Here is a 13,791-nt window from a genome sequence, read left to right on the forward strand (position 1 = left end):
GCGCAGGAACAGCTAGTCACAGATCCTGCATCGGGCTCATCCAAGTCAAGCTTCTCCGCAAATCAAGTGGGAGGGCCTGCCATAGATGAAGGGCAGTTCAAGCCATTCTTAGGACACAAGGGCCGTGTCTATGCTATTGCGTACTCACCTGATGGTAGATGCATTGCTAGTTGCTCGGAAGACAAAACCATCCGAATCTGGGATAGTAAATCAGGCAAACAAGAAGGGGAAACACTAGTCGGGCACACACAAGCGACCACCACCATCTCCTACTCGCAGGACGGGAAGGTTCTCGTATCTGGCGGTGACGATGGTACTATACGGTTTTGGGACATGGGAAATGGTCACAAACAAATCGGAGATCCCATTACAACACACGAACCGTATGTGCGGTCGGTCCAGTACTCGCCTAATGGAAGGCTGTTAGCTAGCTCTGGCGGCGATGGCAAGCTCGAGCTTTGGGACGTGACCTTGCGTAAACTTGTCGTCCAGCTGGAGGAACACGCTAGCGTCACCACGTGGACCATCACCTGGTCACCGGATGGAAAACGCATCGCAGCCGGTTCAACCAACAACCAAATTCGAGTCTTCGACGTAGCTAAGCGCCAGCTAGCGATTCCCCCAATTGACGCACATAAGGGCTCTGTCAATATATTGGCATACTCACCTGACGGATCCTTTCTTGCGAGCGGATCTGACGACCAAAGCGTCCGATTATGGCGAGCAGACACCGGGAAGGCTGCCAGATGTCCGTTCAGAGGGCACAAAAGCGTCGTTCTCGGGGTCGCGTGGTCCCCAGATGGACAGCGTCTCGTCACTGGCGGTGCAAAACCTTGCCCGTATGTATGCGTCTGGGACGTACACAAAGGTCAAATGCTATTCAATGGCCCTCTCAGGATCCATCGACACACGGACTGGATCTGGGGGGTCACTTACTCTCCCGATGGGGACTATTTCGCAACAGCAGATACCGAGGTCAGCCCAATTCAAGTTTGGGACGCAAGAACGGGTAAAGCATTGCTCCCTCTGGTGAGTAAGATACTTAACACCTTACTGATCGCTTTGTGACACCAGCCATTGCTACCACGATAGATAGTAGAAGAAGAAGAACGCAAACTTCGAGAACAGGAACAGGACGCTCTCAGCAATGATCAGCATCAATTTCACGACTCGGGAAAGATGCGCACTGGAGGAACTATCACGGCTGTTGCATGGGGTTTGGACGGACAGCGCTTCATGAGCGCTGAGGAGGATAGAGGCATTCAAATTTGGGACGGGGAGACGGGTCTCCAGGTAGGCGAGGCCGTCAGGCACCAGAAATCCGTCAGCGCAGTGTCCATATCCGGGGATGGGACAGTGGCGATTGCATCAGACGACGCTACCATCAGTATCTTCGACATCAATTCTGGAGAGTTGTTAGCTGGGCCTCTAACGGGTCATACCGACGCCATCTTGACTTTAAGGTTGTCACTCGACGGCTCGCGGATCGTTAGCGGAGGCAAAGACAAAACCATCCGATTTTGGCACAGCGACACTGGGAAAATGGCGCACATCATTGAAGCACATACAGCATCCGTCTGCGCGCTCTCGCTCTCTAAGGCCGAAACAAAACTCGCGAGTGGGGCAGAGGATAATACCATCTTGGTCTGGGATTGGCAAACGTACGAACGCATCGCTGGCCCGTTCTATCACGACGACTGCGTTCGGGCAGTGTGCTTCTCTCCGGATGGGATGCGCCTACTGAGCGGCTCCGACGACTGTACCGCACGTGTTTGGGACATTGCAAGTGGAAAATCAGCGTTCGATCCCATGGACGTTCATTCGGGCTCTGTCGGTGCTGTCGACTGGTCTAGCGATGGTTTAAAGCTGCTGACCACCGGCGCTCATGACTGGACAATCTGCGTTTGGGACGCTACTACCGGCGCCAGGCTCCATGAACCACTTGACGGTCACGACGGTGGGGTCAAGGCGGCCGTGTTCTCTCCTGATTGTAAGCGTATCCTCAGCGGCTCGATGGACGGCACACTCTGTGTATGGGATGCAGTTACGGGACGTATTCTCCTAGACAAAACTGAGCCAAACAATCAGGTACGGCTACTTTCACTTTCTGACACGCACGAGCAATTTTTAGTGCTTTCATTAGGAAGCATCAGACGATCGTAGTCATAGTCCAGATGATCCGCAGGAAGGAATATCTACGGAAAGACGCGACAGGATGCGACAGGTACGTGTTACATTCCATGGCCAGCCGTATGGGGGAATAATCTGACTCAAACGCTCCTGAATGTAGCATTCGGACGATAGCATCATGAACGTAAGTCGGCCTCTGAATAATGTTTTCTCTGTTTTAAACTCATTTTACATTACAGATGCCGGCCACCATCTCGCGTAAAAATAAGCAAAGAAGTCAAGGCAGAGGTTTCTGGGACGATGTAGATGTAAGAGTACTTGGGCACATTATCACCGTGTCCTCACACCCTTCTTGGCGCTACACTGACTTATCAAACCAATAGCACGAAGGCGGACATGGCACCGGAACTCAGAAGACCGACAAAAAGCGCCAGCGTAAACACGGTTGGCTGGGAAATATGTGGCGCTCTACGCATAACTTTGAATCGACTCCAACTCAGAAACAAAATACCAAGCGCAAGGGAAAACATACAGCTGGTGGTTCCGCCGAGGGCCATGTCATGCGACGCATCCACCACGCTGAAGTTGAACGTGTGACTACCGCTCGCGACAAGTTGGTGTGTTTTTCGGTTTATTGACTGATATTCGCTCTGGATAATGAACTGATATTGATTGTCAGCGCGTACTCGCAGCAGGAGACAACCCACATGCGCGACACAGCTCACAGGAAGAGCCGGAGTCGGATGGAGGAAGTGATTCGCCCATCGACCCAACTGATCCCAACCCTACTCATGGTGATGTCAGCAGTGATGACGAAAGTGTTCATGGTTTGGTTGACACTATCTGTTTTTGTCTCTGCTTGCCGTGCTGCAAATGATGCTCGGGTCTGAGTGCGATTGCCTAAATCTAGTGCTTGAGGGGTGGTCTGTCTCCGTAGCTCTCACATATTTTTCTGTGCGCATTGCCATAACGAAACCTAGTTTATATGCAATGTAGTATGCGAAACAATTGATTTACTTCTCATGTAACTCGCCATGTTCTTTCGTAACGTCAAACCCGTCTGCACCGATGCACCGTTGACTCCACATTGCATTTCTTCCCATTGTTCTCCACATGATGATGTCGATACTAACGGCTTCATACGTTCGGCATGCCGAGTCCAACATCGCATGTGGCGCCAATTAACAACTTCAAATAAGCAAATGTAATTAAAGCACCTGGCTTGCGCCGACGTCACCTCTGCACACTCCAAATATATATATATGTTATGATAAACCCCTTACTTGGCATACCCACCTCCAAGTCGCATTACTGTGATGTCTCCTCGCCCCAGTGCTGCCTTGTTCAACTTGTCCTAAGTTGTGCTTGGCCAGAGCCAAGGTGTGGAGCACCAATAACACCCGTGCGCACGGACTGCACCAGTGAAGTAACTAAGCTGCGCCAGCGACCTTGCGCCGCCATACACAACGCTATAATAGCCAGCCGCCATATGAACAACAGTGGTTAGAGCGGGTTCGCCAGGAACGAGGGTATTGCGTCGGCGGGGGACTCCACTCCGTCACGGCGGATCGGGCCGAAACCAGCCACAGCAGAAACACTGACAAAATTCGCTAAATCCACAAAACGTAAATCACAAACGCTTGTGCAGAACTTTAGAGGATTTGAAGAAAATGAAAAGTTAATAATTTATCAACAACGATTAGCTAGCATATAACCACGACGAGCGCAGGCGATGCACCATACAGTAACAACAAACAACTAAAACGGCGGCGCGGCGGGACGCATCTCCCCCTGCGGGGAGAGCGCGAGACGCATGATGTACGTGCACGGGGTAACAAATATGGACGCAACATATACACGATGCTTAGGGTGATAATCAAACAACAACAGCGACTCGACTACATTAAAACAAGTGCGCGTTGCGTGAAAGATGCGTCGGACCGTTCGTTCCTTGTAGCAAGGTTCAGAGAGATAAGGGAGAGAGAAACGGGGAAAAGGACGGGGAGATAATTGCGGCGAGTAAATGGACGGTGTATGATTGAGAGATCATTAGGTATGGTAGAGCGGCAGGGAGTGGTTGCGCAGAGAGGGTATAACAAGAGGAGACAGACGTTTTAGCTAGCGTCGATGCAGTGGGATCCTAGCAAACAGACATAGAGAAGAGAAAAGACAGAGAGTGAAGGCCGCTTATGCCCGCTTCTCGACGTCCTCCCGGATCTCCGCTGCGCCCTTGCCGTCGATAGAGCTGTCCTCGTCACTCTCCTCCTCGTACAGCACCTCGGGCTTGGGGTTCTGGAAGAGGATGAACTTCTTGATGCCGTAGGGGATCTGACGCAGGCCGTACGCGGCGTGCGTACGTGCGGGAACCGAGAACACCTGGTCGAGCTCCTCAAGCGTCTTGCCCTTGGTCTCGCGCACGAAGAGGAGGATGAGCACCCAGAGGACCATGCACCACGCGGCGTAGAAGCCGAACGCGCCTTGCGGCTTGAAGGCGAGCAGGAGCGAGGGGAAGGTAATGGAGAGGACGAAGTTGAAGAACCACGTAGTTGCCGTCGCGAAGGACATTCCGAGCTCACGGATGTACAGCGGGAAGGCCTCGGCGGAGTAGGTGAACGGCACGGGACCTTCGCCAGGAGAGTAAACGACACCGAAGAGGTCTGTCAAAGTGGACGATGGAGATGGTGAGATCTCATGCGACAGACGAAAAAAAAACATGATGATTGCTTACAAATACCGAGGGAGACACCAGCGACACGCCCAGTCTCATTTGTAGCCCAGAACGAGAAACCAGTGAGCAACAAGCATGCGGACATCAGCGGGAATGTGAATAGCAAGAGGTTGCGGCGACCATAGGTATCGATCTGCATTTTGCCTAATCAGTACACCTGCGCTATTTCAACTCCGACACGTGCGATACGTACCGTGAAGACCGCGGGAAGAGCAAAGAGCCAGTTGATGAGACCGAAACCGAACGAAGCCAGGAGCGACGAGACGCGCGAGAAGCCGGACTCGAAGAAGACGGTGGACGAGTAGTATGCAATAACGTTGACACCGCAGAACTGCTGGCCGAACATGACGATCCACGATGCGAGGGCGGCGTTGCGGTTACGGGGGATGGTGAACATCTCGACGAGGCGGTTGCGGCCCCGCTTCATCTCGCTCTCGGCCTCGAGGAGGATGTGCATGTAGTACAAATCACGGCCTGCCTGGACGGGGGAGAAGCGGAGCTTGTTCAGCTCGCCGTAAGCCTCCTCGTAGCGGCCCTTGCTAACGAGCCAACGGGGCGACTCGGGAGCCCACATAACTTGACAGCAGACCAAGAGACCGGGGATACCGGCCGAACCAAGCATGAGACGCCAGTTGAGACCGGTAGTGCCAGGCGTGTCCTTGACGAAGTAGAAAGCGACGTCGAGCAGGTCACCAATGCAAATACCGAAGGCAGTCCACATCTGCCACATCATGACGAGGGCGCCACGAACGGGAGCGGGAGAGCACTCTGCAGCGTAGACAGGGACCGTGGCGGACTTGGGGCCGATACCGATACCGAGGAAGAAACGGGCGATGAAAAGGTGCCACCAGGTGTTGGTAAGCGCAGACCAGATACATGTGATGAAAGAAATGAAGCAGGTGAGGAAGATGGTCTTTTTGCGACCGAGCCACTTGTTCAAGGGGTCGGTGAGCCAACAAGAGAAGATGGCGCAGCAAAGGTATGGTGCTGAGTTAACGACACCAACCAGCCACGAATCGCGCTCTATTTGAGAGAAATTGTCATGATTAGCGGACGGTCATCAGATCAAGTAAAGTGTGAAACGCACGAGAGGTGGGATCACCGATGCCGAACTGGGCGGGGTAGATAATCTGAGCACCGTTAATGACGGCCTCGTCCATACCCTGAACGGCGGCAGCGAGAGAGGCCATGATGACCATGTAGTAGAGCATAGGGGTCTGCTTGAACTTGTTGGTGGTCTCCTCCCGGAGGATACGGCGCTCTTCCTCAGTGAAGAGGTCTGAGCGCTCGAAGACGTTGGGGTCCTGAGCGACGAGAGCGCCCTTCTGGAGGTTGGCGAGGTGGTGGGTGAGGCCACGCTCCTGAGCGAAGATTTCGACGTCCTTCATGAGCTGATCATGGGAGACACCCTTGAGAGGGTTGGCGAGCTTGGCGTTGAGGTTACTGAAAAGCATGCGTCAAGAAAAATGAGGGTGAAAAAGTTATGGAGGAACATACGCAGTCGCCTTGGTAGCTACGTCGAGCTCTGGGGCATGGTGGTGGTGGTGATGCTCATGCTCGGAATGAGCAACCTGCAGCTCCTGCTTGTCGGACATCGCTCTCTCGTTGTATTGTCGGGAGCGGAAGAGTGTGTGTTACGTCGGGCGCGCGAACTCTCTTGTGCAAATAGGGAGTCGGGGCGACGGTGGCAGGGAGGGCAAGGCGAGGATTGTTTATGCGCGCCTGGGGTTTTATATCGAGCTGGCGTTGCCGGAAGCGCGCACTGCCCTCTGCGGGGGAGAAGCCGATCTGACAGGCTTGGGGCTCCTCACACCACCTGCCAAACCCGGACTGACCCTCCATTGCCGATTTCAAAATACGTTCCTAAGAGAAGCTGCGCGTGACACCTCGCAAGTGATGGCGAGCCACTGATTCGGTTCATATCCATAACCTGACTGAATCTCAATCCCCTCTCATCATCCCGATCACTCCTCTCACGCCAACACAGCAGATGGCTCATTTCGCCGTTTCCAGGTCTCCAGCCCGACCCAGAGCACGCAGAACCGTTCGCTCCTCTCCCTGTGCTCGATTCATTATGCATTTCTAGGCAGGCCTAGGAGCCATCTAGTCTCCAGTCTCGGAATGCAAACATGAAACACCCGCTCTCTCACTCGCTCGCTGATGGGTATTCCAATCTAGACGCCGGTGTCGCGGAAAAAGGAAAGAGGAATTCCGCCCGTTGCCTATGGCGGAATGGAGGTTATGTGCCCGCGCGACATCTCAGCAGCATGGTGGGGTTCTGTGGGCAGGTAAAAGATTCCATTGTCCAAATCCATCCGAAATCAATCCCTCGCGGACTCCCAAAAACAAACAGACGCCTCCTGCCCGTTTTCGGCCGTACTCTGCCGCAGTGCCCGCCGTCAGCGCGCCCGCGCCATGTTCTATCCCAGTAGCCGACTTGCCTGCCCATCCTCGTCCTTCGAGGTCGAGGAAGGTGAGGGCTTCGCGAACTGTGGAGCACAAAGAGACGTTTCGAAGCATGCGAGTCTAAATGCATTTGCAAAGAGGCCCGAAGCTTCGACCCCCACGTTGTCCACGCTGGCCCCCGCCGGACCCGCGCAACATCGTTGAGCCCCCCACGGGCGTCCCCATCTGTTTCTCATGGAAATTTTATCCCCGGACGTCATCAGGCACGCCCATCCGCGTCCCCCGGCTTCTCACTCCGGACCGTCGCACGCTCCTTCACACACCGGAGTTCGCGCCGTGCCCCACCGCGAGAACAATACCGCACGGCGTAGACAAATGGAAAAACAAGATCTGAGCACGCCATGGCCAATGGCGAGAAACAAGTGCATGCTGAAACAAGTGTTCTGACGCCGCCCGATGGCATATGCTTGCTAGCATTCCCACGGGTTGCAATACCGGGGCAATAGCAACGTCATTGACTGCAACCCCGGATCTCACGCCTGCAATTTAGGCAGAACCGAGCTCAGGCACGAACTTCACAAGCGAGCGACGACAAGCGAGCAAAGACGAACGAAACAAACGCGACGCACATCTTTCATCTCGCTTAGCTCCCTTCCAGACACATAAAATGCAGGCTCGGCCTGGCTCGCCAGCTCTGACAGTTGGTCGGTCTTGGGTCGGTCGTTACGTTGCGTTTGCAACCGTACGGACGATCGATGGATTTTCATTTTCATATGTCTTCGTCCACAGTAGGTGCTTTTAGTATGTGGACCGCAGTCACAATCAGAATTCAGTCGTCGCGCCAAGTAACGGATGAAGTTGCTCAAAGATCAGCTGAAAGGGAGAAAAAAGATATAGGAAAACATTCGCATGAGAGATGGACTTGAAAAACGCGCGCGTGTCTGTTTAGACTTTATTGTCATCGAGGGATCTTGATTGATGACACCCCCGGATCCCTCAGGATCACACATGGTGGCGTTGATCGTTTGTTGATCGTCATGTCATACGTCCCAGGATTTCCTCGGCACGAAGGCTGCATGTCTTGGTGATGCGGCACTGAACCACTGCATGCGTTCCTCTCTCTCTCTTTACTAATTACGCAGTAAATTGCAGAAGAAGTAAAGAAGAAAAAGAAGCACATCCCTCCAGGCCACGTCGTCTGTAAAGCGGAAACGCACCTTTTTAAGTCACTTTTTCGCTGATGGCTCGGTGATGCATCGTCGCGTTCACGATTGTTTGCCGTCTGGCGCGTTGCTGCATGCTGCTGTTGTTGTGCGCCCGACGCGCTCGCTTCGTGCCCCGCTCTCGAAGCTTCTATTTAAACCAGGCACTCTTCGCCTGCTCGTGTGCTCCCGCACTCTCCTCCTCGCTGGCAAGCCATGGCATGTCGGCAACATGACGAGCATCGAGCAACGGCGGGGATCCGGAAGCGCATCCGCACGAGCTCTTCGTGACGCAGCTGGGGAAGTATGACAGATGCGGGGGGTTCGATCATGATGCGCGTCGGTAGACGTCGGCCGTATTGTGTGCACAGTACGGCAGTACGTCCAAGAATCGCGTTTACTCACCGAGATCGTCCTCGAGACAAAAAAAAAATGAAGCTGATTCACCCTACCTCTGAATTCACGTTGACGGTACTAGCTTTTTTTACATACTTTTATAGACTGGAAATGGGTCGACGCTCTGTGCACCAGTCGAACACCAGCTCGCCGACGTGTTTTTCCCGGCGCTGCCCGACGCCGCGTGGTCGCGTGCAGCTGAAAACCCCTTGCCATGCGCGCCTCACGCGCGGTCGTGCATGATTTCATGAGCCTGAGCGTACCTCCGGATCTCCCACCCGTGCATCCTAGCAACCCGACAGCGACGCGAAAAGGTTGCCGAAGCATACTCGGAGCGCGTGTGGATTCGAAAAAAGAAAGACAAATGATGTGTCGATCTCTGGGATTGATGCAGTATCCGCGCGACTACAATTTTATTGCATCCTCGTATCAAAATTGATGGGACCGGGGGAACTGTTGCCGATTCCAGTCCCGCGAGACTTGCTGCAGCTTACTGCAGCTTACTGCACAAGGACTCGTATATTCCCATCTCTGTGAGAGCCGAACTCACTCGAACATTCTGGACCAGAATCACAGCGTGGTGATCCGAGCTGCACCTGCCAAAGGTCCATATGTATGTGCTTGACGTCAAGCCAGCCGAGCCCGACGTAAAAGTGAACGTAGCGATGTCAATCTGGTCCACAGAAAAGGGCGATCATGTCAAGGTACCCATCGTCGTCGAACATGCATACAAAACATGTTACTTACAGCCGTTGATGTACGCGTATGACAGCTCTCTTGCCAGTGCAAGCTTGGCTTCTCCTCCTTGCAACAGGTTACAGCTCATACCGTGAAGTTGGATCCACCGTTCCTGCAGCCAGTGTCATGTGGTGACTCGTTTTTGGCCCTCGCCAGACCTCGCCCCGTTCTGTGCAGCCGCCACACGGAATGCGGATACCTCAGACTTTGGAGCTTGGATCGACACACTCCGCGCCGTCTGTTCAAAACGATTCTCCCACCTAATTCTCGAGGCTCGAGCGACCGTTCCACTACATCTGTACCTCCCACACAGGCGGCCTTGATCCGAGTCGGGGCTTCGAGGTCTACCACTTGCAGCCGACAATTCCGAAGGCTCATGAAGGCACTCGAGAGGTCGGCTCTCAGGAAGACCGTGCGGATAGGCACGGGCCGTGGTCCGGAGCCTTCCGGAGCCTAGGGCCGAAGCGTCTTGAGCCTTTCGTGCGTTCTGGTCCTTGGTCTCTTGGATTCATACCCCATCCATCCTCAGCTTCCTCCAATGCGCATCGTTTATCGCATCGATAAAGCCCATGCTTGAAGCTCGGGACCTGGTTCGCCTCAGGTTTGCCCCACGCATGTCCATGCTTTTGTCCGTGCCCTCGCCTCGCCCGACAATGAGAGTGGCACAACGTATGGGGTTTTCAATTCATACGATGAGATGTCAGAGGGTTCCGACAGCTCCCATAAGGTGGACGAAGCTTGCACGCATACGCTCGCAAACCGTTTCTAGACGCCTCGCGGAAGGTTACCGTTCGCGGGTCGCAGTTAACGAATAACTACTGGTGCGTAGCACCATTCAGTTGACTCCGGACCCGACGAAGCTCAGAGATTAACCTCCGCGTAGATATCTTTAAGCTCACTCTTCTTCCCCACTCTTCTCTTCTTTCCTCTGCATCGTCTCGCTTAGCTCTCTTCCCCATCTCCACAGGGAAAGTCTCCACATTCCCCGCACGCACTTGCACCCACGTCTATCGAATCGAATTCAATCGATGATCGCACCGCTTACGCTGGCACTATCAGTCGTGCCTTGCAACCCCCGCATCGAACTCCTCGAGCCCGATGTTCGCACCCCGAGTCCTCCGGAAGACGTCCATCCGAGAACATCTTCTTCCCTGTACGCGGCAGGACGTGACATTGTGTTCCTATCGATAACGCGGACGTTGGACGCGTTGGCGATGACGATGAACGCATGTGATCGCCCACCCGGCGTATTCTTCTGCCGACTCGCGGAGCGATTCGCAGACAGACGGACTTGGAGGCTGGCTCAGGCTGGCTCAACCCTTGATGGGCTGAGGCCCAGGAGACGTTGAGTTCGTTTGCGTGGTTATTTTGTGCTCTGAATTACTGCAAGGACTGCAAGAGCGATCAACGAAGACAAGGAACACATAGGCTGAGCCTCGACCTGACCGACGTCTGTATCGTACGCCTCCGTTTCTGTCCATGAACCTCGTTGAATCACGACAAACCTTCGAACGCACCAACACGCACGTTGCTTTCTGCGGCTGGTGTAACCCCAGTGACTGCCTCGGAACAAGCGGATCCTAGTGGCTGTAACAGGGACGGCGGGATTCCTGGCGGGATTGTTCGTATACAGGATGTTCCGTGGGTACTGGATGGTCATATGGCATGTTGACGAGAACTAGTTGTGTAGGCGCTGGTATCGAGTTAAATCCGGAAATCAGATACATTACCTTGGTAAACGTAACGTAATCCGAGGCGGTTGCGAGAGACAGTGCCAAGGGGAGCCACACCAGATGGGTGGTCCACTAGAAGAGTCTTTCGAGAGTCTACAGCAAGGTATATATCTATGGAAGCACTGCACTGTCTACGAGTAACCTAGGGCACTGAGTACCATTAGAGCGGTATCAATGCAAAGCATGGATAGTAACGTCAATCTAAATTCTGTCGGAACCGTCCAGGACTGACGTAGGCCATCACAATATCAAGGTCTTTAGCGTACTCGCCGTCAGCCACTGCCAAGTGTATGAGCGTGAGCGGACAACCCAAGGAGAACTAATCCGTATGTGAACAAAAGGGACAGCGCAGCAGCATAGGTAAGGGCGCTGGTAAAAGGGGAGGCGCAGTAAGAATTCTGATATTGGCGTCGAGAACCGAAGACCATCAGAAAGCGAGGCCAGTGTTAATAACATTCTGTGGTGAATGTGACAGTATTTGACGCTAGAGTTTCAGCCTTCGAGCTTCTCCTTCAGAATGACAGATATACATGATGCGATACGCTGATATTGACAAGGTAGTCACAGACAGAGGTGTCGCATCCTGTCAGCCGGCTAGATCGATGTCAATGAGCAGCGATCCCCGCATTCCCGATAAGCCGGAGTGGCGGGGCCTCATAATGTGGCACAGCTTTGTGGGGCAGGCACCCGCGCCCATCAACGCGTTACGCTGTCTCTCTCTCTCTAGCTCTGTTGCTGCGTCTAAAGCGTTTATCTCTGAGGCGCTGCATCTGCCGACCGTCGGTCAGAAAGAACCAAGAGGCAGAGGACACCGGTATCGGATGAATTTGGATATCTTGCACCTCATCCAAGCTCTCTTCCTGCTGTAAGTAACAGACTGTAACGAAGGGTTACATTAGGGTCGCGCCGGTCAAGTGCCGATGATGAGAAGAACGCAGAAAAAGTGGCTGATTGTCTAGCATGGGTTAAACACCGCCCGCGACCACGACCACTGCCATCGGTTATGCTCAAGTCAGAAGGTGCGTGCGCAGTCAAGAAGGTAATACAGGAAGCTGAGTACAGATACAGTACACGGCAAATAAGCCACCGCGAAGGTTTAATTCAATCAAATGTACGCACGAGACATGGAGCCCGCTGTCCAAAGATCCATGTGTTCGCTGTTTGAACCATATCCAGCTCGGCCAAGCCCAGTCACGATACATGACCTCTGTTCACGGGTTGGCGCGCCAAGGGGAGGCCGCAGCCACGGAAAACGCCATTGTCCCAGTGTCGTGAAGTGGGATAGATCGGTGGCGAATATCGATTCGAAAGACATGTAGGTAGTAGCGTGGACAAGAGTAGCGTGCGTCGTTGACAAGTAATAGGGTAGGGTTGATGTTCAGTTCCACTACCATGATGGATATTGCCGTGAATCATTGTACTTTCTGACGCCTACGATCCGATACAAGACATGCGGGGAAGGAAGGCGATAGCATGTCCTTATCAGTGGAGCAAGAGAGCTCCAGTACTTGTAGGCGTCGAAGCCGAGGTTTTTGTCCCATCTTTGGCTAGACACTGCCCCTGCTTCCGTCACGTCCCCTCCCACGGCCCAAGTTGTTGTTATCATATTCATCATTCTGAATTTCTTTAATTAATCAATCGTAAGGCTCAGGTTCACAGAGATGTTGAATCTAGTAGCGTGTGGAGTCGTTCACGTAGTTCACACCAGGGATATAATAAGCAACCACACACACACACACACACCGTAAAGAACACTCACCAGAACAACTACATCTAGAAACTCGCGGCACCATTATTCAGGTCTGACCAAGTAGTAAACCAGCTATGCATTAGCGAGTCAGCACACTAGGTACAGTACAGCTTTTGAACTCTGAATAAGTAGTGAAACTATATGTTGCTGTTTTTATCAGCGGCACCGATATTACGAAGTTCGACACTGGCTGTGGAATTGGTGTGCTTAGGCGTACGTTTTAGGCTTTCATTCACATCAGAACCACAAGCGCCAGTGCTGCACGGATATGTCCCGATCGCGAACACCCGGCGCCACAAAGCTCAACCTCACAGCCGAGTAAGAGAAAGACGGAGGCTAATTAAACTATTTGCCTTGGAACTACGGGACTCACAGCGCTCATATGTAAGCGCTCAAATATGCTACCCCACTTCTCGCGCTGCTTAGTCGATGCAGCCAACAGCTCGAAAGCGGCTCGTCGACTTTGGGAGGCCCTTTGCTCCGAGTCAGGATCTGAATTTGCCTCGTCCATTCGACGTCAGCTTAGAATCAAGATGCACATCCGAGGTTGTCGACGAATTCACAGACGATCTTTTGATGGATAGGGAAAGGAAGAATCGCTTACTGGCGGGTCCAGAGCGCGGTGGCCAGAAGTGATAGCTAGCCCTCAACCTTTTGCTATCTCATCGACATCCCCGATCGAGTGAGAATCCTTTGCCACTGGGATGC

General features: G+C 53.3%; 3 protein-coding genes across 3 annotated transcripts; 1 reads left to right on the forward strand and 2 right to left on the reverse strand.

The window, feature by feature from the left end:
* Positions 1–57: 57 nt before the first annotated feature.
* Positions 58–3,159, forward strand: CONPUDRAFT_130360 (WD40 repeat-like protein). The gene is made up of 7 exons (XM_007775056.1): positions 58–1,029; positions 1,093–2,088; positions 2,144–2,224; positions 2,291–2,314; positions 2,370–2,438; positions 2,514–2,747; positions 2,810–3,159. Exons 1-7 carry the CDS (start codon positions 334–336, stop codon positions 3,005–3,007), a joined length of 2,298 nt encoding a protein of 765 aa, XP_007773246.1. The 5' UTR covers positions 58–333; the 3' UTR covers positions 3,008–3,159.
* Positions 3,160–4,383: 1,224 nt separating this feature from the next.
* Positions 4,384–6,300, reverse strand: CONPUDRAFT_21316 (MFS sugar transporter; the record flags this gene model as incomplete). Its single annotated transcript, XM_007774658.1, has 4 exons — positions 4,384–4,787; positions 4,859–4,991; positions 5,052–5,881; positions 5,946–6,300. Coding segments are annotated over 4 exons (1,722 nt in total), but the record flags the coding sequence as incomplete, so codon positions are not given.
* A 2,317-nt stretch (positions 6,301–8,617) lies between these two features.
* CONPUDRAFT_76477 (uncharacterized protein) lies at positions 8,618–11,260 on the reverse strand (the record flags this gene model as incomplete). The annotated part of the gene is made up of 10 exons (XM_007774755.1): positions 8,618–8,762; positions 8,872–8,881; positions 8,959–9,070; positions 9,126–9,149; positions 9,413–9,458; positions 9,606–9,712; positions 9,829–10,053; positions 10,500–10,607; positions 10,646–10,890; positions 11,128–11,260. 10 exons carry the CDS (start codon positions 11,258–11,260, stop codon positions 8,618–8,620), a joined length of 1,155 nt encoding a protein of 384 aa, XP_007772945.1.
* Between the last annotated feature and the right edge of the window lie 2,531 nt (positions 11,261–13,791).

This window comes from Coniophora puteana (assembly GCF_000271625.1).
Source record: "Coniophora puteana RWD-64-598 SS2 unplaced genomic scaffold CONPUscaffold_13, whole genome shotgun sequence".
NCBI classification, from domain to species: Eukaryota; Fungi; Basidiomycota; class Agaricomycetes; order Boletales; family Coniophoraceae; genus Coniophora; species Coniophora puteana.

Excerpts from the sequence above, each read along its gene's own strand:
- CONPUDRAFT_130360 (XM_007775056.1), top strand. The coding sequence starts at position 334 with ATGGGAAATGGTCACAAACAAATCGGAGATCCCATTACAACACACGAA. Across the intron at positions 1,030-1,092 it reads GTAAAGCATTGCTCCCTCTG|ATAGTAGAAGAAGAAGAACG; the intron begins GTGAGTAAGATA and ends CTACCACGATAG. Across the intron at positions 2,315-2,369 it reads CGGACGATAGCATCATGAAC|ATGCCGGCCACCATCTCGCG; the intron begins GTAAGTCGGCCT and ends TTTACATTACAG.